This window comes from Phlebotomus papatasi, chromosome 3, assembly GCF_024763615.1.
Source record: "Phlebotomus papatasi isolate M1 chromosome 3, Ppap_2.1, whole genome shotgun sequence".
Taxonomy (NCBI): domain Eukaryota; kingdom Metazoa; phylum Arthropoda; class Insecta; order Diptera; family Psychodidae; genus Phlebotomus; species Phlebotomus papatasi.
In genome coordinates this window covers 38605993-38633204 of record NC_077224.1, presented here as the reverse complement: position 1 = coordinate 38633204, position 27212 = coordinate 38605993, and the positions used below count along the sequence as shown (strand labels likewise).

General features: G+C 34.1%; 1 protein-coding gene across 1 annotated transcript in view; it reads right to left on the bottom strand.

The window, feature by feature from the left end:
- Positions 1 to 27212, bottom strand: part of LOC129805575 (MAP kinase-activating death domain protein) — a 70178-nt gene that overhangs the window by 24891 nt on the left and 18075 nt on the right. The window contains exons 4-15 of the mRNA XM_055853576.1: positions 24011 to 24340; positions 20580 to 21083; positions 20392 to 20518; positions 12550 to 12582; positions 12105 to 12193; positions 10936 to 12007; positions 10664 to 10879; positions 7492 to 7560; positions 6817 to 7195; positions 6498 to 6721; positions 6265 to 6423; positions 434 to 880 (exon numbers count right to left, since the gene is read on the bottom strand). Of these exons, the coding sequence (XP_055709551.1) occupies positions 434 to 880; positions 6265 to 6423; positions 6498 to 6721; positions 6817 to 7195; positions 7492 to 7560; positions 10664 to 10879; positions 10936 to 12007; positions 12105 to 12193; positions 12550 to 12582; positions 20392 to 20518; positions 20580 to 21083; positions 24011 to 24340 (3649 nt within the window). The remainder of the gene's footprint in view (positions 1 to 433; positions 881 to 6264; positions 6424 to 6497; positions 6722 to 6816; positions 7196 to 7491; positions 7561 to 10663; positions 10880 to 10935; positions 12008 to 12104; positions 12194 to 12549; positions 12583 to 20391; positions 20519 to 20579; positions 21084 to 24010; positions 24341 to 27212) is intronic.

The window sequence follows — 27212 nt, the reverse complement described above, 5'->3', positions numbered from 1 at the left end:
GTAAATTCTATCATCTTTCTCAAAAAAAAAAATTATCTAACTATGCTCTTGTGTAACACATAATTTTCAATAGAATCACTTGTATGTATTATTTCCTCAATAAATCCAATGTGAAGATTGTGTGGTAGGATTTCTAGAATGTCCATTATTACATAAAGCACTCAAATACGTTTCAGCAAATGTTCATAAAATGAGACAATAGCTTGTACGTATTGTTGAATTGCGCAAAAGGAGAACATTGATATTGAATGGGTTGACATTAGTTATTATCAGATTGAATTCAAGCATTTTCAATTATTCCTTTCTGGCAATACTCCTCTCATTCAGTATTGTTTTTCACATGTCATATAAGTCAATTTCTGAGGAATTATTTCATCAAAATGCTCACAAATACGAGGATATTGTTGCAAAAATAATTCAATTTTGTACTCACTTCTGAATCAAATGATGTCAATTTGCTAAGTAGCATATTTCTCTTCTGTGTTAGCATATCCTTGAAAATTTCTGTTGTTGACTGCTGTCCTTCGGCATGTGCTTGAGGATCATGTTCCGACAGGCGCCTTGTTGCCTCTGGCGGAGCAACTGTGGAATTTTTCCGGGAACCCGCTTGAACACCAGCCCATTCACCCTCACCGCCAGGTGACTGAAGATTCTCCCGACTGCCCATTGGACTCACAGACTGACTAGACAGAAGGCTTGCAGATAAATCTCCACCAGCTTCTGTTAATTCCTTACTCCAGAAGTGAGTATGAGCAATTTCCATCATCTGAAACACTGAAGCCATTCCTCCCAAGCCAAAATTCGAATAAGTATGATCCAATCCGTGAGCAATGGCTTGGAGGCATTTCTGCATTCCTTTATAGACTGGTTTACTAATGCACTGAAACCATTTTAAAAATATTCTAAAATATCCATTTTGAGCGCACAAGAAAAACTTAAAAAGCGAATATGATGTCAATGTATTCTAAAATGCGAACTTATCAATAAATTTTCGATTTATTAACGATTTATGAGTTAATGAATCAATTTAATCGGCAGCAAATCGATAAGGCCAAAACCTTACGAATAAATGATAATTCACGAAGAGCTCTGTCCCATAAGTACGAGCCCTCCGCAAAACACAGAACGACCCTTTGCCACCTCTTTTTCCTGAATTTTAATTTAAAATTGAGTGAAAAATATATTAAATTTTATAATGCTTATTTAGGGGAAACTGGGGTACCACCAAACACGGGGTACCACCAAACACTGCGATTTTTTTAATCAGATATTTGACTTCAGAGGACAAAACTTATAGAAATTAATAGGCATTATAGGAATACTTGTCCACGGAAGAAATGGTAAAGATAGTCCAAGTAGTTTAGAAATAAAAATTAGTGTTTGGTGGTACCCCGTGTTTGGTGGTGCCCCAGTTTCCCATATATTATAGTAAGACTTAGTTATGTGTTTGGTAGGATTAAAGGAATCATCTTGTATGAGCCTTGGAGATTCATTTGCGATGTTTTAATACAGTCAGAGTCCCAATTCACGAGCGTAACCAGATAAGTTTTTTTTTTGACTGGTTCCTGGTTAGTATATTTTATAAAAATAATTTTGCCTTACAGGGGGTCCGTGGTGCAATATCGGTAAGAGCGTGCGGCTCTTGGACGCTCTGACCCTCGGCTTGACTATCACAGTTGTGAGTTCGAGTCCCGCCCGGTGCAAATGATTGAAGCGTCTAAATGGACATATTTCACGAAACATTGTAAACCGAATAAAAAATTTGTAAACCGAACAATGTACAAAATGGCAATAAAAGCCCGGTACATCGAAATAAATCAATAAATTAAAAAAAAAAATTTGCCTTACTGCTGCTTAAAAGAAGGGAAAGTGTCTCGCATTACTATAATATGCAGTATTGTACGAAATAATTAGTTTTGGCTGTGGCTAAATTTCCGATTAACCAAAAAAGTTGTTCAAAAGTTGTTCATTTTTCATTCGTCAAAAGTTTGTTGCCTCATTTGAAAAGTTACTCAAAAGGGTCAAAAAAAATGCAACTAACTCAAAATAAACCGGCTATATTTTGAGTTTATGTCAATTTATGAATTATCAAAAAACAGATTATTTCTTGTTATTTATTATCACTTTTAAACACATGTATTTATCATAAACAACTTTAGAAATGTGCAAACTCACCATTCGCCTCTCAAATGACATAAACTCAAAATATATCCGGTTTATTTTAAGTTAGTTGCATTTTTTTACCCTTTGGAGTAACTTTTCAAATGAGGCAACAAACTTTTGACGAATGAAAAATTAACAACTTTTGGAAAACAATAATTTTTTTATATGAAATAAAATGAAATAATTTTTTCGAAATACATAAATAAGATCTACGGATAACAGGCTACTAATTTGCAAAAAGAAAATTTTTAAAAAGTAATTTTTTCTATCATTTTTTCCACCTTGTTTCCCAAACATACATGAGGCAACAAACTTTTGACACCTACTGTATATTTTAAAGTTAATTTTACTTCTATTTAGATGTAATATAAAGAAGAGTTCTTTCCTTTTTTGTCCTAATATTTTCATGACAAAAGAGTGTAAATAACTCTTTTTAAGAGTGAAAATAACTCGTTTTAAGAGTTAAATTAACTCGTATTAAGAATTAAAAAAATCTTTTTTAGAATTAAAATACCTCTGTGAAATTTCGAAATGCAGATTTTGCGATTTTATGTTTTTTTTTTATGTTATCACTTCCTTTAGGGTAAATTAAGCTATTTCAAAACCTATTCCAAATGGAGACTTTTCGCTACTCCAAATGGAAACAATTTTTTTTTCCATGATAAATACAATATTAAATTTTTATTTATATATTTTCTATACCACAGTTTCATTATTTAGTTAATTTTGCTCCAAAAAAAGAAAAAAATCATTCATATTCACAAATTTTAATTTATACATTTTTCAGAAAAAATTAAAAGTGTATCTTTTCACCATCGAATTTTTTCATCAATCAACCATGTTTTCTAATGAAAAACAAAAAGGTGATTGTTCTTTATTCGTTTTTTTTTTAATTTATATCAAAATTATGTTAAATTACGTGTTAATTTTTATTGTTAACAGTACGTGAGGTTTTTAAATGAAATAATTACCTATTTCATGAACACAAAAGGTTTTTCTGAAATGTCTGCAAATGGTTCAAATGGAAACACCGGAAATATGATATTTTTTAAAGAGATTTTGTTATTGTATCCGATGGGAAAAGAGAATAGACTAGGAATAACAACAAATCCAACACTCAAGAGCAAATCAACAAGGTTTTGGAAGCCTTTCGTCGCAGTTTCACTTACACTGTTTGTCTCCAATTAGAAAATTTCCCTTGTCTCCATTTGTATTAATTTGTTTCCAATAGAAGCATTTTGCACTTTTCTTGCATTTTTCTTGTATTTAAGAAGTTTTCAAATTCCATTTAAAGAATTTTCATTAAACAGTAACATTATAGAAGAGTTAAGGAGCAAATTTATGTATTTTTTCAGAAAAAAAAATTAACTTTATGTGCTCAATCTTCTGTCAAAGTTAAAGCGTCTGGAAATGGTTTTGAATTAGGACATTTACCTTATTATTATTTTTCCTTGATCTCAAGTTCCTCATGTTTTGTTAGGTTTAGTCAGGGGCCCATCAAGCATAATAAAAAGTGAAGCTATTTTTCACTTTTCCTTGTAAACATTTTGCAGCTATTGCATTGCGACTTAAACAAATTTGCTCATAGTTCTTGTATAATTTTGGCGAACATTATGAAATATGTATTTTTAGATAGCGTTTAATGCATGATTTCGAAATATATCAGACTGATAAGTCAATTCTCTTTAGGAAAAAACTTGCCAATAGTCTTCAGTGCCTCTATGCAAAAATGTATGGAAAAATGATATGTCGAGAGACCCCTGGAGGGGAATTCTGTAATTTTCGTGGCATTGTCACGCGTGAGTTCGAAACCTGACAATGCCATTCGAGCTTTTTTTTTTGTCATATCATATAAGTTCGAAAATGCAATTTACTGATTTTTTAATGAAGTCCCTTTACGTGCTGATTTTATGAAAATACAGTACGTCTTTGTTGATTTGTTTAACAACATTCATTGTCATTTAAATTGCCAGAAATTTCAAATATGTGACTTCTGACAATGTCACGGTAGCTGAAATGGCAATGTCACGGCTACTGAATCGCATTTTCGAAAAAGTTCTCCTAAGATTCGAACCCAATTTGTCATATGGCATTGCCAGAGCGTTACAGAATTCCCCTCCTGGATATAGTTCTAATTGATGTGTGATATGAATTTTGTCACATGAAAATTTTTTTGACTGAAGTATATTCTTAAAACGAAAACATTTAAGCATATACTTCAGTCGAGATGAAATTTCACATCGAAAAAGAGTAATAATTCCATCGATATCCGATGAGTTAAATCAACTCGCACGTAGAGTAGTTTTAGTTTTATTTACTAAAATTTCCAATGAAAAAGAGTAACAATCACATCGATATTATTCGAGTTAATTCAACTCGGCGATATAGTTATTTTAACTCTACAATTTTTTTCTTAGTTATTGATGCATTTCTCATCCAATTTTCCTTATTAATAACGATAATAAGTTAGGGTAAGTGTGCCAAATTTCGGCATAGTTGCATGCAAGCGTCAAAGTCTTAAGTTTGAAATGTAATACTCCATCCGTCCCAAAAAAAGTCGTACGTTTGGAAGAATATCGCTAGGAAGAGACGGTGTAAAGTAGAAGTGCTGTGTATCGGAAATATCTTATGTATATACTATCCTCCATCTTCAGTGGTAATATGGAGGTCCACCTACGATTGTAAGATAAGAAAACAATGTCTTAAAAACATCTTTCTTTTGAATATTTTTAGTAAGATTTAAGTACCAAAAGGTTGAATATAGAAGCTTGACACCTTCGGCGGCGCCCCCGTAAGTCGACCTTAGGATCATTACCCTACCCCTCATTTACCTCCCCCCCCTCCCTCCCTACCACTACAAAAACCATATTGTTTTTTGGGATTGCTCAAAAACACATAGTGCGATTTTTTCTGAGGAAGAGGAGGGGCGGGGGAAAACTGGGAACATATTGAAAATCCAAAAGTTGACCTACGAGGGGTGGGGGTCGTTTAAAGACATCAAATCTTTATCTCCAACCATTCAGCACCCATATCACAGAATGTAAAAAAAAAAAGAGCAAGATTGGTTTTATTGCCCTTTTTGTAAATTTAGACCCATTGTTATGGCATAACGAAAAGAACTATAAATCCCTTCTTTGGTATACTAAATTTTTAAATGAAATTCTAGTTAAAAATGTTAATTGCAGTAGAATTTCCAAAAGTTACATATCGCCCGGAGCTCTTCGAAAAAAAGTGAAAAAAATAAATCTTCAAGACACCAGTTCCTTATCTTACCGTGGTAGGTGGACCTCAATATTACTACTGAAGATGGAGAATAGTTCATACGTAAGATATTTACTATTAACAAAAACATTCCGTAAAACAATTCCTTAATTCCTAATTTTTCCCCAAACGTACGACTTTTTTTGGGACGGAGGGAGTATTTTAAATTCAAAATGATTTTTTTTATTCTTTCTTCTGAAAGAGTGTTGCTTGGAACCTTGTAAAGAGTTTACCGTCTTTATTTACTCTGAAATCATTCTTAAAACATTTTAAAATTAATAAAAATATAGACATATCTTTGGTGCCCTATTTCGGCCACCTTCATTCTCATAGTTCCTTGCCCTTCGGGAATTCCTCAAATCTTTTTTTCACGTCATCTCGTTTGTCGAAGCTACATTTTTTGTTATTCTTTTGCATTGTATAATCTCTAGGTACGTAAAATCTAAGAGTTCATGGAAATTCGAGGAACAAAAAGGTGGACGAAATTGCAAGCTGGCCGTAATTTGGCACACTTACCCTAACTGTTTTCTTTTTGAGTTCGAGCAGTAAAAGGCACATTACTTGTATTAATTTCACCTTAAATATCATGAAAAAATCTGGTAAATAAAAATAGAACAAAATAATAAAAGTTGTCTCTTATTTAAGATTTATTAAAATGTCTTGTAATCAGAGTATTCTAATTTCAATTGGATAGTCAGATCGTTGGCTGCTCTCAAAGGATTAAAATTCTCTTCAAGAGACTCAAGTGAAGTTATAAATCAAAAAAGTCCCTGAATTGTATTTGAGATTCAAATTTCTCCCTGTAATTGATTTATTATTTTGGCTCAAATAAACACTTACCACATCGTCTATGTGATCATCTGGAGCAATTTTTTTATCTAGAGTCTTATTAATTTTTCCCAAGACGAGCATTCTGTAGGATTCATCTTCCATAAGTTTCTTAAGACGATTGACCTTCAGCCAACCGACTCCCTCTCCCGCCAACACTAGATTCATAAGCTGAAAAAAAAAACAAGAAGAAAAAAAAAAGTTTTTCCCATCCCCATTTATGAGAATTGCTGAGAATTTCTTACATCTTTCAAAAAGGCTTGATTTTCGGAATTACTGGAAGACCGTTCAGCATTTTGCTGACGCTGAATCTCCTCCTGAGTCTGCCTTGGTCCAGAATGCTTAATTAGTGGAGTTCGCTCAACAAGAGCCTTTCTCCCAGGAAATGAATCAAATGGTAAAGATTTCTCTTTGGGAGCTCCACCGTGTACAGCAGCAGCTGTGCCACTTTTCTGGGCATTTTGCCTCTCTACAAAGAAAAAAAGAAAAACAATTTCATAGAAATCTTGCTGACAATGTGTAAAAAAGAAAATAATCCCTCAGAATAAATATATAGAAATGTACCATTCTTTCCAAATAATCCCGAAAACATTGTCGATGTGGAAGACGTTAAGCTGTTAATCTCACTACTGAAGGATGAAAAGAAATCTCTACTCGTGCCAGCTATCATGTTGTTCCCCTGAGTGCTAACCAGAGACGTAGCTGGTGACGCAGGCTGTGTACTTGGACCTGATGATGGGATGGGTTGCAATTCTCCAGTGGTCTTCATAAGACCCTTCTTAGCAGCCGCTTCTTTGGCTGTCTTCGTCAGATCACCAAAAGTTGACTTTCCCACGTACGTCAAATCATCCAAGGTCGTCTTACTCACTCCAGCCGCCTGCTTAGAGGCCTCAATGGCCTGCTTGGACGCCTCCCCGGCGGCCTTTTTTGCATGAAGCGTCAACTGCAAATACACCAGAGATAATCAATCCAAAACTGTGTTCAACATTCTTTCCCCAAAAAAGGCGTCAAAAAAAAAGAAAAATCAAATTGGTCTTTGCAAAAATTCAGAATTTCAAAAGATTCTTTCAGTACAAAATGAATGTGTTTAATGCACTAATGATTTGTCGTCTATTTGCATCTATAATAGAGAAAAGTTGCAATATGTGCATTCAGATGATAAGCTCCAAATTAGTCGCCAAGTGATTTGCCATTTTTTTTTATGTTTTTTTCATGTTAAACGCTGCAACATTCGCTCACCTGTTCCAATGGAGCTAATATCATTTTTCTATCATCTTCAGGTATTTTCTCCTTTGTTTGATTTTTCAGCTAAGATATCATAAAATTAAACATTCACTCCATAGCACCGAGATAAAAACTGTTTTGTTTTCCCCAAACACAAAGAAATTATCTCTTATTGCTAGGGACAAATATCTAAATAGAATGTTTTAAATATAAAAGGTATAACACTTTGAATTAACCGAGTATAAAATTCAATGTCAAAGTTACTTTCGATCGCTCAGAATAAGAAACGAATAACTCGTAGCAGGCAAATTTTACAGGAAAGCACAATTTCAAGCTGAGATTTTACATGCAGAGTGTAGGAATTTTGAGATCTCACTGAGAAATCCGAAGAAGTTAAAATAACATTCCGGAAATGTTAATTTTACCCTTCAGTATTGATCCAAAATCGGTGTAAATATTACCCTTTTTAGGTGTATTAGGGGTTAAAGTTACCCTTTTTCATGTTAATTTTGCCCTTAAAAATGTGTAAAATTAACATTAAAAATGTTAGTCGCACCCTCTTTTTTTCCTCAGTGCTAAAATCTCTATAACTCTGTAAATAATTATCTTTCAAGTATAATATTCACAGGGAAGTTAGAGGGTATAAAGAAATATTCAAAAAGCGAATAAAACGATTTTTGTAAAAAAATTTGAGTCGTCGATTTTAAGAATAATAACCTAGGAAAAATTGTACGCAGACAACTCAGCAACTAACTTAAATATGTTTTGCCTGAAATTATTGCAAAACTTTTAACATACGGGATCACAGTTTTTCCAAATTTTAAATTCAAAAGTAAATACAGTGAGACCTCGATAGAGTCAACTAATCATTTCCAAGCCTATTGACTCTCTTCCTTTTGTTGACTCTATTGGAGTCCGAAAAAAATCAACTAAAATGTGAAATTTTGATAGAAAGTGTAATTATTTTATGTTAGTACCAGATCATTGATAAATTCAACACGATTGTAGAATAAACCCATAAATTCTATTTCCTCTGGACCAAAAGAAAGTCGTATGTTTGGCCAAAAGTTGGAGATTAATAAATTATTTTACGGAATGTCTTTGTTAATAGTAGATATCTTAAGCAAAAACTACTCTCCATCTTCAGTGATAATATTCAAGAATATATTAATATTAAGATAAAGAAATGGTGTCTTAAAGAATTCAATTTTTCATTCTTCTTTTTTGAAGAGCTCCGGTGGATATTGAATTATTGAAAATTCTAATGCAATTAACGTTATTAACTAGAATTTCTTTTAAACTTTTAGTTAAAAAACTTGTAGTTATCACATTTTGATTTGCTTTATGACGGGCTTCTGTAAATTAAAAAAAATACCTAGATGACATATTTTCATGGGAAATTTATTCCTCTACACCTTTGTAAAAAACCGTTTTCACCCTGAACGAGAAAAGCGCTTTTCAAGCTATTTTAGAAAAAAAACACAAGAGACTGCAAATCGTTTGACCAATACAAACAAAAAGCGGCGAGACATGGAAATGACGTTTCTTCTCACCGTGTGACATCAGAAATTTGCTTCAGTTTTTGTTACTTCTTACCCAAGTGGTCATTTTTAAAAAAAGTATTTCTGGAGAAAAGGAATCTTCGTAAAATTCTGAAATAGATAGTGGCTTCATATTCAAAGAATCCAAATAATTTATGAAATATTCGTAAATACGAAAAATTGATACCTGGTGCAAGGAAAATATTTCAAAAATAGAGCAAAAAATTTAAATATTTTTTATTTTCTAAATTCCATGTTCGAAATCTAACAAACTTACGACTTTGAATTTGAATGGAGGCCATCTATGGAAAAAGTTTTAAGCCGCTATATCTTTTATCTTTACAGATATTGAATTTTGAAATTTTCAATTTGTGACTTTTTGTCCCAGTCTTCCCTACTAATCTTTTAAAAAATCTAGCAACTTGTACTTTTTTTCTTTTTGTAATTCGAGTTAATAATTTTTGTTTTGTTTTTGTCACAATATTATTCACTTCCGTATTCCTTACATTGTGATCATACGCTCAATCAAAAAAATAAAAAAAAAAAACATATAAGTAATACATATCGAAGGCTCAGAATATAAAACGAATAAGTCGTGAATGGCCAACTTTACAGGAGCGCGTCCGTAGAGTAAAAAATAGCTGACTCTATCGGGGGTTAACTCTACACTGAGAGAAATTCGAAAAAGTTAAAATAACATTCCGGAAATGTTAATTTTACCCTGCAGTATTGATCCAAAATCGGTGTAAATATTACCCTTTTTAGGTGTATTAGGGGTTAAAGTTACCCTTTTTCATGTTAATTTTACCCTTAAAAAAGGTGTAGATTTAACATTAAAAAATGTTGATATATTTTTACGTTTAAAAAATGCTACAGTTCTGAGGAAAAAAAATTTAATTGCATCCTCTTTTTTTCTCAGTGTATCGAGGTCGCACTGTATACACATTACTAAAGTACACAACACAGAAAAGAAAATTCGTAAAATTATTCGTAAATGTTTGTGAATTCCTGAGGATTTACGAAATACTCATAAATCTCGTAACCCACTAAAAAAATCGTAAAATTTGTACTTTTTCACAAACTTTGTTCGTAACTTGAGCATTTGACAAACATTTTTGTTCCTTTACAAAAATTTGTTCATATATATTTTTTGTTATAAATTCAAAAGCATTTACGAACAATTTTACAAAATTTTTGTTCTATGTAAAACTATTTTTAGTTTTTTCCTTTATATAAATAGATTTTCAACGACGATGATCTAACTAAGTATATCTAACTATATTCTTTCACTTTAGTATAAAAACCTATTCAAATTCTAAGAAAAAGTATAGTAGATATAAAAAAAACTTTGACTTTGAATTTTGTAAAATTACTTTACAATAATTATGTGTTTCAATTTTCATAATATTTCTTTAAATTAAAGTTATAAGTTTTCTACCGCTAAGACAATTATAATTGTTGTTACCTATTTTTGAAAGGCGAGAAATTAGATCAGTTTAGTTAAGATTTCGCATTTCTAATCATCAAAAATCATATTTTTAAAAATCAGGAAATTAATTTGTGAAAATATTTAGATATTTGCCCCTTATGTCTTTCGAATTGAGGAAAAATTCTTTTCAAAAACAAAAATATAATTTTCCACTTACTTTGTCAACATGCGCCAGAAGACCATCTTGACTACTCTGCCGAGTTGTTTCTCGCACTAGTTCCTTGGCTTGTGAGGCAAACTGCTCAAACAGAGATCCCTGACTGCCTTGTCGTTGAGATCCAGCTGATCCCAAGGGCGGAGCATGAATCGGTGGACTCTGTGAACCAGATCCTGAACTAGTTTGCCTAGCTAATCCCGGACTAATTGGAGAAATCTAGAAGAAGCAACGGATAAAAGGACATTGCAATTGAATTTATCGTGATAACTCACAATATTTCTCTGAAACTTTGCTGCAGCACTGCGCCTTTCGCCATCAATAAGACTCTCCTTGGATGTATTTTGACCCGAAACGATTGTTTTGGGAGTGGTTGTCGAATTAGAATCTGACTCATTTTCAAAACTACCACCCTCTTCCTTCTCTTTGGCCAAAATCTCATTCTTCACCTTGCCGGGAAATTCAAATTCGGAATCTCGATTGAAACTGGGCGAACTGAGATCTGAACGGCTAGATGATGATGATTGTGGTGAATCTGGACGTGCATCGTCAGCCTGTATGGGCTCCATACCAGCCGGATACTGCAATTTACTTGGTGGTCTATAGATTAACTTTGGATCCAAGTTTGATGACATGGTTTGTGGATTGTGATGCTGATGATATTGACCACCATAAACATCATGGAGACTGGGTGATAAATCTGAAGAGACCATTTCAGAAACAAAATCACTTAGAGAAGAATATGAGGAACTCGTACTTTCTGCTCCCTCAGAATCCGATCCACTCTCATCCGTCGGCTGATTCTCCATCTGCTGGAGACTCCTGAGAGCCCCATTCAACGAACTACCGTCATCCCACACGGAGAACCTGATTGGGGTGAGTGTATGGGCAAACCATTTGGGTTTATCACCCACCTGACCAGGATCCAGGACTCCCGTATGCACCCGCAAAAATGCCACATTGCTGGGCGTCAGTGACCACTCAGCCAGGAACTCTACAGCCTGCGTCCTGGCAAATCTACCCAGAAATCCCGAAGCTCGAGGTCTCGATCGCAAAAAACTATTTATTTGAAATGCCACCACGGGACGAGGGTACAGACGCAGGGTTCTTGTGTGCTCGGTAAAATTGGCCAGGGTATTTTGGGAATTGAAAAATCTCACCATGGCCACACGAGTTGCCACATCCACCGAATCCACGTCACTCACATAAATAAAAGGATTTATTGTGGGTGGTGCGATTGGTGATGCTTGGCGTGGTGTATGAGTTCCAGGAGCGGAAAAAGAATTTCTCTGACTACTATTAGCCGATCCGGCTGAACCCTGTTCCTGAATCTTCACCACAGACACCCTTTAATACACAGAAAGGGGACAAAAAAAATCACAAAATTAATCCCTCCAGTAACATCCCCTTTTATCTTTTTGGTCTATCATCTTTCTTATCTTACCCCAATACGGGTGGTGTTGACAAACTATCCCTAATAGATGGGAGTAGAGGTTGATTTGCCACGGCACTTGTTGACATTGAGCTCAGTGCCTTCGAGATAAAATGATAAATTATCAGTGGAAATTTAATATTGTGCCAAAGAGGGCGGAATATAAGTTTATTAAATAAGGCGTTTATGTATTATATATATAACTTTGGTGTACTTGAAAAAGGAAAATATTACTTCGATATAAAATATACCGAAGAAAATCTTTGAGAATTACCAAGAAAAAATAAGATTAAAAGCGTGCAACATCTAATATACATTAGTGTCAGGGAAATGAGAGCACAACAAAAAAATGTATAATTTGAATTGCAAGAGAGAAAAGGAAGAAGAAATATTAAACAAAAGCTCACAAACTAAGTATAAAAATGACATATAAGTAGCACAAAAAAGTGATATTTACACCAGATCCTGCCTGATCCATCAGTTGCATAGCCTTCACACGCGAGGAAGATAGCGAGTATTTTGTGTGAAAAAAAATATATGTTGTGTAATGAAAGGAAATATAATAAGAAAAAATTGAGGGAGAAGAATAATTTAATATTGGTGTCCTATAAATATATAGGCATTTGATAACAACTTTATTTTTATGTGCACTCTTCTTTCATAAATAAATTTTCCATCTTTCCTCTCAGCTGAGATCCTTTTTTAAAATAAAAGAGAAATGTGCACACTCCTTCTCATAAATCTCTTACATAAGCCATGAGGATTCATGCACTTTCGCAAGAAGAGATTTCAATTATTCATTGCTTAACAGCATATATGCAGGATTATAACTTTTACACAACTCTTGTGCGAGCCATACTTCAATGCTTTTCAATAATATTCTTCTCAATTTCCTTATAACGCTTATAACTCAGTGAACTTTATGAAACTTTTGAGATTGTTATTTTCACATTATCAAAATATTAGATGAGATCATATATTCTGTCAGTAGAAGAGGTAAAAAGTTTGGAGTGGTATATCTCAGCTCCTGATGAACATAATTGGATGAGTAAACTATTGTTGGAAAGCTTGGTTCATTAGCTTTCAGAATCTGGTACATGTAATTGGCTATGGGTAAATCATGGTCATCCAGAACCATTTATGTCGAAGAAGACACTTTTTGCAGCGTCATTTTTGACCATCTACTGCTGGGACCAGGAGTGACCCACAATTCTCGCACTTGGACTGTTCGTTAGAGGAATTCAAAGGGTATAATTTGTAGAAGAGACTTTTTTTTTGGACATCTTACTTTTTTTTATTCATCGACTTTTGCAAGAATTTTAAAATGTTAAACGCAAGGAAAAAATTGCAGAAATCCTTCTATTCCATTTTCTGGACAAACTAATGAAGATATCGACTTGGAATGTTCTGAGTACCCCCCGATAAGTTGATCCAAGGAATCCAAATGTCACTTCAATTTCATCCCCACGTCTATCCTTCCCCTCCAGAAATCACTCCTTTAGGAATATATCAAGAACCAGACCATCGATGCATTTCATTTTGGGATATGTTTTAGAGAGTGTCCTGGCGGACATTTCATTCATACATCTCAAAGACGTCCGACCTCTTCTTCTTGCACTTGCTAATAATCTGGTCAGACGAGCAGAATTTCTTCTGATCAATTTTCTGACCAAAGAGACAAAGTTAGCGACTTTTATTGTTCTGAGTACCCCCCCATAAGTCAATCTAAGGAATCGAAACAACACATGCATTTGCTTCTCATCCCACTCCTTCTCCTCCAGAAACCACTCTTTTGGGAATATCTCAAGAAATAAACCATCGATCCTTTTCATATTTGGATATGTTTTTGACATGGCCAAGGCGGACATTTCGTCCTCAGACACCAATATCATCCAGGAATTTTTTTTGGAATCTAGAAAATAAGTGTTTAAACTTTTGTACCAGTGAATTTCAACATAAAAGAAATACTTAACCAAGTAAAAATTGAATAAGCTTGTAAAAAAATTTAAGATCTATCAAATAAACTACATTCTGTCTAAATCCGTTAAAAATACACTCCCTTACGCAGTCTATTAATTGGCCTTGGAAATTCCAAGAATAAATTCCTGGATGATATTGGTGTCTGAGGACGAAATGTCCGCCTTGGCCATGTCAAAAACATATCCAAATATGAAAAGGATCGATGGTTTATTTCTTGAGATATTCCCAAAAGAGTGGTTTCTGGAGGAGAAGGAGTGGGATGAGAGGCAAATGCATGTGTTGTTTCGATTCCTTAGATTGACTTATGGGGGGGTACTCAGAACAATAAAAGTCGCTAACTTTGTCTCTTAGGTCAGAAAATTGATCAGAAGAAATTCTGCTCGTCTGACCAGATTATTAGCAAGTGCAAGAAGAAGAGGTCGGACGTCTTTGAGATGTACGAATGAAATGTCCGCCAGGATACTCTCTAAAACATATCCCAAAATGAAATGCATCGATGGTCTGGTTCTTGATATATTCCTAAAGGAGTGATTTCTGGAGGGGAAGGATAGACGTGGGGATGAAATTGAAGTGACATTTGGATTCCTTGGATCAACTTATCGGGGGGTACTCAGAACATTCCAAGTCGATATCTTCATTAGTTTGTCCAGAAAATGGAATAGAAGGATTTCTGCAATTTTTTCCTTGCGTTTAACATTTTAAAATTCTTGCAAAAGTCGATGAATAAAAAAAAGTAAGATGTCCAAAAAAAAAAGTCTCTTCTACAAATTATACCCTTTGAATTCCTCGAACGAACAGTCCAAGTGCGAGAATTGTGGGTCACTCCTGGTCCCAGCAGTAGATGGTCAAAAATGACGCTGCAAAAAGTGTCTTCTTCGACATAAATGGTTCTGGATGACCATGATTTACCCATAGCCAATTACATGTACCAGATTCTGAAAGCTAATGAACCAAGCTTTCCAACAATAGTTTACTTATCCAATTATGTTCATCAGGAGCTGAGATATACCACTCCAAACTTTTTACCTCTTCTACTGACAGAATATATGATCTCATCTAATATAATCTATTTTATTCTACGGTATAATTAATTTGTTCTGACTTAAGGGGTGAGCGATTCTTCAATTAAACGTTTGATTTTGAAAAAAAAAGAATATCACAATGTGAAATTGTACTGTTCTATTACACTTTGCAACAAATTGACAACTTTTTTTTTGGCACACGGATCTCACATGGTGCGTTTGGTAGAGTCGAGTCTCCTGATCAAGAATCTGTTCTCGGTTTTTCTCCTATAAGTAACAATTTTCTTTAATTAATTTTTTTTTTGTTTTTGCTGTTTTGTCTCATATTATCAATTATTCCTCCTTTTCTAGTGTACAGAATTTAATAAATGGGCATCCGTTAGAAAGGTAAGTAGTTGTGCTTCAACTTGAAAATTATGTGATATTTTTTCAAAAAATCCTTGGGGGCGGAAAAACAAAATCAAACTAAAATTTCTCAAAAATGACCTAAGAAAGCAACTTTTGAAAAATCATATAAACTAAACTATAAATATTAACGTACTCTCTTCAGCACACAATAGATTTCACTTAGGACTAAATTTTTGTTATAGAAAACATCCTGCTCCGATATCTCTAAATGCTTTATTTTTTGATTTTTGTCAGAAAATTTTCCAGAAGAAATGCTCTTTTTTTTGACCAGATTGTTACCATGTGGGGGAAGGTTCTGTACACTAGAATCGGAGGAATAATTGATAATATGAGACCAAACAGCAAAAACAAAAAAAAATTAATTAAAGAAAATTGTTACTTATAGGAGAAAAACCGAGAACAGATTCTTGATCAGGGGACTCGACTCTACCAAACGCACCATGTGAGATCCGTGTGCCAAAAATCCTGTTGCATAGTGTTATATGATTTGGTAATTATTATAATTCAAATTTGCAAGAATGGGTGATATGTTCAGAAACCAGCTTATACTTTAATTTTCAACCAATAAGTGTTTCTATTCACTGAACCCGACATTTTATTAAGTATAAAATTTTTGATTTATAAATAAGTTCCTCAAGAGGGGCTTGTTACAAAAAAAATGTTATTTGATTAATTTCATATCATAAATTATTGTAATCAAATCGTTATTTAGCTATGTAATTTTATGCAGTTTTACTAGAGACCGTTTGAAAGTAAACAAAGCATCATGATGATATCCATATGAGAATCAGAAAAAAAACTCAAATTCTTTAAAATTTTAAAAGGAAAGAAAAAAAAATTACATTTTCCAAAGAAATTCGGGTTTTTACGGATTAGTGAATGGGTTGTTATTAGTAAAGCTTATTCGATAAAAAAATAAGCCAGATTTCTTATTAAATATTGCATTTACTGCAAGGTCCCGGTCAAAATCCCAAACGCCAAAAACCCGAAAAGCAAAAATATCGAATTGATCAAAATCCCAAAAAGGATGGAATGGATCTGGAATGGATCAAAATCCGTGAATTTGGCTTCGGAATTTAATTCACTCGAGATATCGACCCATTCAAAATTTTGTCCATTCGTGACTTTGGCTTTCGGGATTTTGGTCCATTCGGGGTTTTGATCCATTTAGGATTTTAGCCATTTTAGCTATTCAGATTCTTTACTCATTCGAGATTTTGGTTTTTCAAGATTTTGACCCATTCGGGATTCAACCTTTCAGGATTTTGCCTATTCGAGATTTTGACTTTTCGAGACTTTAGTCCATTCCGGATTTAGGCTCATACAGGATTTTGGCTTCTTTGGATTCTGACCCATTCAGGATTTTAGCTATTAGGGATTTCGACTTATTCGGGATTTTAACTTTTTAGGATTTTGGTCTATTCGGGATTTTATCTCTTTTCGTGATTTTGACTTTTCGGGATTTTCGCGTTCAAGAATTGATCCATTCGGGATTTCGGTCGATACCGTTATTCATGTGACCCTTTTTACTGCTCGAACTCTGTAGAGAGAGCAGCATATATAATCCCTCAATTTTTTCACCACCCCCCCCCCAAAAGTGTCCACCTTCCACCCCCCGGAGACCACTTTTCTTAACAAATCTTCACGTTTCAGACGATTTCTGAGAAATGTCGTCACGCTGTTTGTCCGTCTGTCCGTCCGGCTGTCATCAGCTCTAGAGGCCAAACAGTTAGAGATAGAGACTTGGGACTTTCGGGGGACCCCCCATTAGTCGACCCAAGGATCGTTAACATGCCCCTCATTTCCCCCACCCTTCCCCTGCCTCACTAAAACTATGTTTTTTGGGATTGCTCAAAAACGCGTCGTGCGATTTATTTTTCATTTTTGGATATGTTTTAGAGATTATCCAGGCGAACATTTCATCCATATACGAAAATACCGTTGAAACATTCCTAATAATGGTTTTTTCAAGGTCTTAAAAACACACTAGAGTGCGCATTTATCAAGCAAATGGGGTTGGGCTCGTTGGAAACGTCTTGGAATTTCCGACAAAACTAAACCAGTTCCAATCGGTTTTGAATCGGTAATGAACTGGTTTATAACCGATAAAAAATTTTTATCTGAAAATCAATCCTATTATTTTTAAAACTATTTTGGGGATCTTTCGAGAGATTTATGAATCGATTCAAATCGGTTTAGAATCTGTAAACGGTAAATGATGCGAAAGTACTTTTGCGGTATAGCATCTAAGTTACAAGTTCGAGCATTTCGCAAAGCCTGGGACGCTTTGCCACCCCTTTTGTGGATTAAATCCAGTTTTCCCTACCTTTTTAAATCAAACATTTTATAAAATATACTTTTCAAGAATCTCATATGGAATTTTCTTATAAGAAAAACAAAATCGTAAAATAACACTTAGTAATGTGTGTAAAATCGTAATGTAACACTTAGTTACAGAAAAATGAAAACTATTTATAAGAGAAGACAATTTTAAAAATTTGATTCTTAGATAATTTTATTACTTATGTGGGCACCGGAAGGCTTTTTCAAACACGGGGTTTAACCATTACAAAATCCATTTGAATAGTGTAACCATCTAAGAACATAATTTATCAGCTCAAATTAAGAAAAAAATAAGAGAACTTTCCAATGAATAACTTTCCGAATAATAATTGAATTGTTCATGGTTTATCGTTCTTTCCTGGAACTGATGTTTAGTTAAGCTATCGGTTTTGATCGATATTATAGGTTAGGTAACTGTGTAGACCTCACTGAAAAAGAATTTTTGAATTTTTGATAGAGCACAGATATGTAGTCGAATTACTGTCTATATGGCCTATTCATTTTCTTTAAATGAGCATTTTTTACTTTACAAATTGTCTTAAGCCAAAAAATACCGGAAGCCATTTATGTTGCATCCTGATTTACGTTAATTTTACGTGCAAAAAATTTAGGGCCAAGAACGGCTTTTTGACGGTACCGGTAAAAGCAGCCGGATGCTTACACTTTTAAAAGGCTCTTAAAAAAATGTATGTGCTTTTTTCAAAAAATCTTTGCAAGACACATTTAGTAGCTTTAGAATAAAGCTTTGAATGAAAAAAATGAAGATGGTATAAGAATTACGGCGTTATCACACTTGCACATTAAAATTTTAATGTGATTCACATTAATTGTCGCTTGTGAGCGTTCAAATATGTTATTTGTGTCTTTGAGTCACTTAATATTTGAAGTTTTTCTATTGATTGATAAAGAAGTGGACTTGGCCTGCAAAAATGAGTTTAAATTTACCTAAAGCATAAAAAATTTACACATTAAAAAATTAAAGAGAAAATCGCATTAATTTTTCGCATTAATGCTATAAATCAATTTATATCAAATTTTGCGGGCCAAGTCTACCTTTTTATCAACAAATATAGATCAAATTTTGAATATAAAATGATTCAAACACACAAATTACACATTTGGACTCTCACCAGCGACAATTAATGTGAATCATATTAAAATTTTAATGTGCAAGTGTGATAACACAGTTAGATAATGAAATATTTAATTATTTATACAAAACTGCAAAGCATTGGGTCATTTTAGTCGGGCATTGTAAATAGCATGAATATAAACAGCCTGACAGCCTCTGTGCATAATTGAGTAACTCACTAAACTTCAGGTTTTTGTAATTTTCCGAAATAAATAATTTATAATTTTCCGCATTAATTTATCATTTTTATAATTTTCCACATTCACAATTTTTCATACAGAATTGAGTTATGCATCAGGAATAATAATTGTGATTCTATTTCTTTTCATGGTGAGCCCTAAAACATCTGTTGGTCCTTCGAGCCGGATGTGGGAAAGAAAAAATGTGTCGTGATCGTAGTAATAGTTTTTGAGAGAGAATAGGAGCTGACCAGAAAGTTATTTGAGCTAGTATGCTCAGCGAAAATCGCCGCATATATCTTTCTTGTATTACCCATGTCGGGAACACTTATAAAAATCCCCTTCTGTTCTGTGTTTGGCTATTAATAGCTACACAATGGATTAAAAATTTTATTGTATAAAGGAAAGTTCAATTACTTTCCGTTTTATCATCAGTTCCTTTAAAAGAATAGATGCAAGAACAGGAGATATAAGAAGCTACCTCTCTAATGCATTAACAAAGTTTATGGGAAAAAACACTTCCGTTCTCTCCGTTTTCAAGATTCTGTTTTAATTTCTCTTTTACTAACGGTGAAAAAAATAATAAAAAAAGTTGATAGTCGTAATTTATAAAGTGCTTATCTGGAAAAAATATTGCAATTTAAGATTTAAGATGACTAGTTTAATTGCTCCTTTAAAGTAAGACTATCATTGTGAACTTTTATGTGTGATCTAGGATTATTCACTTGTTGCTGCAAATTAATTTAAAACATGATACATAAGCTGCAATAGAAAAACCACAAACATCAAAGGATTCAATCTCATAGAGTCGACAAACAAACCACATTAAACGCAATGTGGAAATGTTTAATTGATTTTCCAGCTTAGCTCTTTTGGTTTCACATAAATAATATAATATTGAATCTATTTAAAGGATCTCAACTGAAATTCCTGGGAAAATAAATTTTGCTTTAATATAATTTTGACAAAAAAATTAAATAGGAGACAATAAGAATTGATAGAGAAAACAAGTTAGATAAATTAAATAATAAATTAAATGTGTTTCACACAAAAGAGACATTCCATTCAATTTGTCTTATTCTGTGACGTCATTTGAGAAGTGTTTTTTTTTTAAACTTTTATGTACAGAAATCCAAAAGAGAAATTAGTAAACACTGTTAAAATGTACCACACAGCATTGAATAGAGTGTCTGAATATGAGAGAGACACAAGGACACTAAAGGAAAAGGACTTACTTGTTTTAAGTGGTTCTTGAGAATGGTCCCTTCAGGTTCAGGCAGTGGTGGTATTTCATCACCAACAGCTCCCGTTGATGTTAACTTATTTGAATCCAAATCCACCAGCCAAATATCATCGGGGAGCCTAGTATGTTTTAATTTGATTTATAATTAAATTTACCAAAAAGTTCAAGAGTAATCCTCACCTAAAGTTCTTTTTATAGAGCAGAAATGATGCTGGAATGCCAATAACAAATGGCGTAGGTGCTAGCAGAAGCTGTTCAGCACAACTCATGCACGTCGGCAAGAGCGGTATCACCGGAAACATATACTCAAGTGGATAGATCATTGTAACAAATGCCATCACACTCATCGACAGTGCATTATAATCGCGTGATTGAAAGAGCACCTTATTTTCCAGCAATATCAACGTGAGAACTTTGAGGCATGTGTCCACCCCGAGAAGCTCCAGTGGCAGATGAAGTGGAAAGTCCACTAGCTTAAAACGTGTATGATCAGGCAGAGCAAACAACAGGGGCTCATGCACGCTATTTGAGAGGACTTCCACTTCAATTCGCGTGGAGCCTGGTACAGGCACCGGAGCTGATAGGAGACGCAAGATCCATGTTTCAATCTCCTTCACATCGTGTATCACAATTGAGGGTGTGGCCTCAGTCACTTGACCAGTGAGAACAGTCCACACGTTATCCCTGGAAATCCGGAAAAGTACGATGCTACTATCATTTTTTTTCTTAATATAAAGTAAGGTGGGGTTACTGGATCGTTTTCCGAAGAGTGCTACTTAAACGCTTGTTTTTGAACTGATGAAATTCTTTTTTACTTCTTCTAAATCCATAGAATTATTCACTGTTTCATTCATAAAACATAATAAGGGAAGAGCACCAGCGATCGGCAGTGTTCCTTGGATCGGTCAGGTTAATACCGCATTATTGCTCCAAATCAAATAAATTTTTAAAAATTATTAGCTGCTTTTTAGCGTTTAACTCTCACAAGAATGCACAGCATTAGCTCAAATTTAATTCACAAAACCAATTTTCCGTGAGATACCAGATTAAATTCGTGACGATCCGAGGTGCAGAGTGCAAGTTTGCAATTACACATATTTTTTTATTAATTTATTGTAAAAATTAAAAATTCAAATGCGCAGATATAGTTAAAGGGATCACTAATATACCAATAAGCATACATAAAAATATCAAATAGTGTTTTGAGGATTGTATTTTCAACTAAATACGGAGTATATCTCTTAACATTCCGATCCAGGGTACTCTTCCCTTATAAAAAAAATTATCAAAAATATTAGAGAAATTTTATAAAATAATGATAATACTGAAATAAGTCAGCGTACACTAACTGGGTCGTCTTTTCGCTAATTACGCGGTAAAAAATTTCGGCACAATCTTGTTCATTTTACGAGACTCAAAAACATAATCACTATTAGTGACGAATTTGTTCAAAATCATAGCTCTCGTCCACGGACACCGAAATTTTTTGGAATAAATTTGTACCTTCTAGGAATAACAAAAAGATACCCAATATTAGTAACGAATTTGCTCCAAAAAATAGCTCGTCTAGTATAAAATCGTATCCTCCTCTCACACTCAGTCATCCGTCCCCAATGAAGCGAGGAGGACGCCAAATCTGTGGCAATTTTCGTGCTACATGGTTCCACTTTTTTAATTCGAGATTCCCTTCCCCTCCTGCTACCAGCACTCGTATATGATTTCGTCATGCACGCGTCTGTATAAAACACTCTCAAGTTGATTTTTATTTGATGTTCCTTATGAACTTTCGCCAGCGAAATCCATCTCGACTGAAGTATAGGCCTTAACTCTAAGACGAAAGCTTTTACACGAATTTGTTCCCGACATTGGGAACAAAAAGATACCCCATATGAGTAACAATTTCGTTCCAAAAATTACCTCGTCCACGGACACCGAAAATTTTTGGAACAAATATGTTACAGTTGTAGGAATAATATTATTATAAAAAATATGTATCAATGTGTTCCTGACAGTGGGAACAAAAGAGCCGAGTGCAACAAATTCTGTTTCAAATTTCGGGAACAAATTTGTATAAAACGAAAGTGTATAAGTGTATCTTTTTCACCATCGAATTTTTCATCGATCGACCATGTTTTCCAAAGAAAAACACAAAAAGGTGACTGTTGTTTATTCGTTTTGTTTAAGATTTATGTCATATTTCTGACTAATTTTAGTTAAATTAAGTGCTAATTCTTATTGTTAACGGGATGTGAAGTTTTCAAATGAAATAATTACCTATTTCGTGAACAAAAAGGGTTTCTCTGAAGTGTCTGCAAATGCTTCAATAGGAAGCCCCGGAAATATGATTTTTTTGAGAGATTTTCTTATTGTTTTAGATGGGAAAGGAGAAAAGACCAGGAATAAGAACAAATCCTGCACTCAGGAGCAACTCAACAAGGTTTTGGAAGCCTTTCGTCGCGATTTCACTAACACTGTTTGTCTCCAATTAGAAAATTTCCCTTGTCTCCATTTGGATTAATTCGTTTCCAATAGAAGCATTTTACGCTCGCATATTTTTCTTGTATTTAAGAAGTTTTCAAATTCCATTTAAAGAATTTTCACTAAACAGTAACATTCTAGAAGAGTCAAGGAGCAAATTTATGTAATTCTCTTCAGAAAAAATATGAACTTAATGTGCTGAATCTTCTGTCAAAGTTAAAGCGTCTGGAAATGGTTTAGAATTAGGACATTTACCCTATCTATATCTTACTTCTGTTTATTAACCGATTTCGATTAAATTTTAGTACGTTGTAGCTGAGACTTCAGACGCAATGATTAATCCCCGACACTCCAATGTCTCCTGTAAAAATCTAATCTACCATAAACTTATCCAGGCTTATTATTGGTTTTTGTCTTTTGTCCGAAATTCAATTGCATTGTACTTTAGCTATTTTGGGCAAAATAGTTCGGATGTGAAGAAATGAAAAGAACTTTACGATATGCTTGATTTCGTTTTTCAACTAAATTAATAATTATTCGAATTATTCAATAAATAAGCACAAATAAAAGAAGTTCCACTGTAGTGTAGAGACCTTTTTCTTCATTTACCTCTTTACATTTTGTATCAATTGGCATTCTCACTTTAAAAAAAACCCAATTGTTAGACTTAACTTTTCACCCTAAAGATAACAAAATACATTTAAAAAAAAATGCATCTTGTATTATATCCAGCCCATTGACCTGTAAGCACCGTCTACAAATTATCTGTAAAAAATCACCGAAAAAGGACGATAAATGTAATATTTTGTGACACATGCCAGTGAACTTTTGCAGGCTGGAATGTGCCACAGGGGAGTAATGAAATATCTTGGGGTTGATGATCTTTCGACTCTTGACACTGTATTTTACGCCAACATAACTTGTCCTTTGTTGGAAGGGGGAAGGTATATAAACACCACTCATTGTTGTCCCTATTGCTTTTAGATATACACTTCCAATCCCAATCTCAATGCTTCAGCAAAATACCCTTGCCAAAGGGCATGAAACATTTCTTTTCAACATTTGTATTGTCTTAATTAGAGCTCTCTCGTAGCTGTCTTGCCCTAAACAGTTAATACTTTTTTTTTACTCACCTGCCAATTTGTTTGGAGGCACCCACACGACGTGGACTCGAAGATTCATTGCAGGCGTCTATCAGCTTCTTCAGGATAAATAGACACTCACGAAAGGTACTGAAGAAGGGATGATGGGAGAGCAAACACAGTGATGTTAGCGAATGATTTCGGACTTTAGCACGTCTTCGGCTAGCACGTGGTGACGGTGAATGACTACCACCAGATTCTGAATCTCCAGCACCCGGATGCGTTACACTCAGTCGCGTGTGCTGCGGTGGATCAGAATCCCGACGACTTGGGCAATCACGATCGGAATCACTTGGAGCTACATTGCTGCTCCGATGGTCACTGGAAGACGTCAACATGCCATAGCTATTAACCCAAGATTGTCGTTTCAATCTTCCTGAAGGTGCCACACAACACCTAATTTACTGTAAAGGGTTCATGTAAACCCTATTAATACCATGGTCTTCAGAAACTTTAAACTACACAGTAAAAAAAAATTACAACTAAAATAGTGGGTAATTTTCTGCATCACTATTTTAGTGGTAATTTTGGGAAACGTGTAATTTCTTTAGCGTGTAATTTTCAGCGAGTAACCTTTTGCGTGTAATTTTTTCCGTGTAATATGTAGAATGTAACCTTGATTTTTGTGTAAAGTGCTGCGTGTAAAATATAAAAACTTGTAATTGCAAACGTGTAATTTTATTACCTTGTAATTTTTTTATACAAAATATTAATTTCCTTTAAAATAACAATTTTGCTACTGCCATTCCTTGCTATTTATTCCTTGCTTATTTATTTATTTCCTTGCTATTTATTCCTTGCTCCTCCTCCATTTTCCATTCCCTTCAGATTCCTTCATTTAAAACAGCTGATGTCCCGAAGAAGATGTGACTTTGGGGGCAAATCTGTAAAAAAAATATGTTACAAAATATAAGAGATTGAAAAGGAAAATTTGCTATTCCGGGAACAATATTTAAACGATCATGAAAAGATTGAGACACGACGAACATTAAAAAAAAACTATAACCTTAGGGGGCTGTTGGCTGCCTTCACTGCTCCACCAACTATTCCTCCTTCACCTCCTTATTCATTGCTGCATTTCGTCTTCTGCCATTTAGTCAACCTTCGGACCCTCTTCTCGTCTTGTGGTCCATCCCCATGATCCACTTTGCTCTGTAAATATATAATAAACTAAATTGTATAAAAGGATATTGCCGTAGAAACCGTGGAAGTCACAGATTGTCAGTGGTGTGCCCCAAAATTAGGGCACTAAGGGAAATTGTTCCCGGAATGACAGAAGCTCGATTGGAGGGATTCTACAATGGAAAAATAAGTTTAAAATAAATCACTTTAACATGTGGGGATCACTGTGGGATGCATTATGGACCCACTAAAAGAGCACAGGAGTGCTCCACAGTACAAAACACTAAGGAAAATCGTCTATTTCGGAGAAAATATGTGGAGTTGTGACAAGTTGAAACATGTTCAAAATCCATTGAAATAAATGCAAGTTTTCGCACCGTATTTTTAAAGGATTTCACTACAGGAATGATGATCACACTTGGGGCTACTTTGGGGGCCACCACTGACCAAAACATGCCCTTTGAGACAGAAAACTTGGACAAAATACGGACAGAAAAACTCAAAGTGACGCCAAGCACCACGGTATAATTTCACACTGGTTTTTTCACAATTTCTCGCAATAAAACTTGGATATCCGCACTGAGATGATGTATTTCACTTTTTTCTTAAAGGATTTGATATTCTTTAATCAAAATTAGGGCATACAAACTCAAAAAACAGGAGAAAATACTCACCCATGTGGATGCTTCTAGCAGCTGTCAAACTGTAATGGCGAATTTACACGTTTTCAATTACACGCACCAAATTTTACACGCAGTGGAATTTTTACCACTTTTTTAGTGACACAGTTCCACTTGAATAATGGTAAAATTACATTTTTGAATTACACGCTGAAAATTTTTACACAAATTATTTTTTACACAAAATTTACCATTTTAATAGTGGTAAAAATTAAAATTTACAATTTTTTTAGTGGTAATTTGGAAATTACGCGTTATTTTTTTTACACGATTTTTTACTGTGTAATTTATTAATTACTTCGATTAAGGGCCAGTGGAAAATTATCTAGGGGAAAATTCCAGCTTTCTAAACGTAATTTTCAGATTTTTATTTTTTTTATATTAAGGCAGGATATCACGTTATGGCTTAAATTTTATCCTATTTTAATTGTTTATTTAAAATTGTTGAAATTCTATATTCAAATGTCAGCGAAATAAATTTGATTTGACAGGGCAACATGGAGGAAATTAGTGCAAATTATTCAAGATAGAAGGCACCAAAATTTTACCATAGATAGTCTTAAAGAACTTTGTATAAAAATATAAAAAGATTAAAAAATTTTAGCCGACTTATCAGAATATTTTTCTTTCAGGAGATCTCATGGTTACCTTTAACCAATTTATTAATTAATTTTCCAAAATTCATTTATGAATTTTCGAATAATACTTGGATCTTGCATACAAATCCGTTGTCAGTTTTAGAGTTTTCCGAAGAGTTTTCCTTCAAGAATTTATTCCTTCATCCAAAATCTGCGCTAAGGGACACTTATTTAACCTACATCGTCTCCAGTTCGCCTTTTCTGCCTCTTTTTGAAAAGAAAAAAAAAACGGTTTTGGAAAAATACTTAATGTAAGCCCTGATAGGGCTCACCTAAATGTAATTAAGATTTATAGACGGAAATTGAAAAACTTAACCTTCCACCCATTTTTCACTTCATGAGAATGAGGATCTCAGTGGCACGATAGGCAAGACCGTTAGGTCAAGGGAAGGCGCTCCTGAGCGATCTACGATCAGAAGATTCTTCCAACATATCGCACGTGTTTTTTATTACAAATGGCGTATGTCGGATTTCAGCATTTTTCAGGATACGGCTTCAAAAACTAAATTTTATTATATTTTGAATATTTTCTTCAAATAAACTTTCAAAATTGCTAGTATGTGATTCTACTGAACTGTCCATATATGTAGGAGTCGAAATGTCCGACTTTTATTGATCAAAAATATTATTATAAAAAAAAATTAAAAATTGACCGTCACTTTTACACTAAAAGTGACAATATTACCAAAAAAAATCCGCCACTGTAATGCCCTAGACACACTTACGACTATAAAGTCCAGAGACGACTAAGCT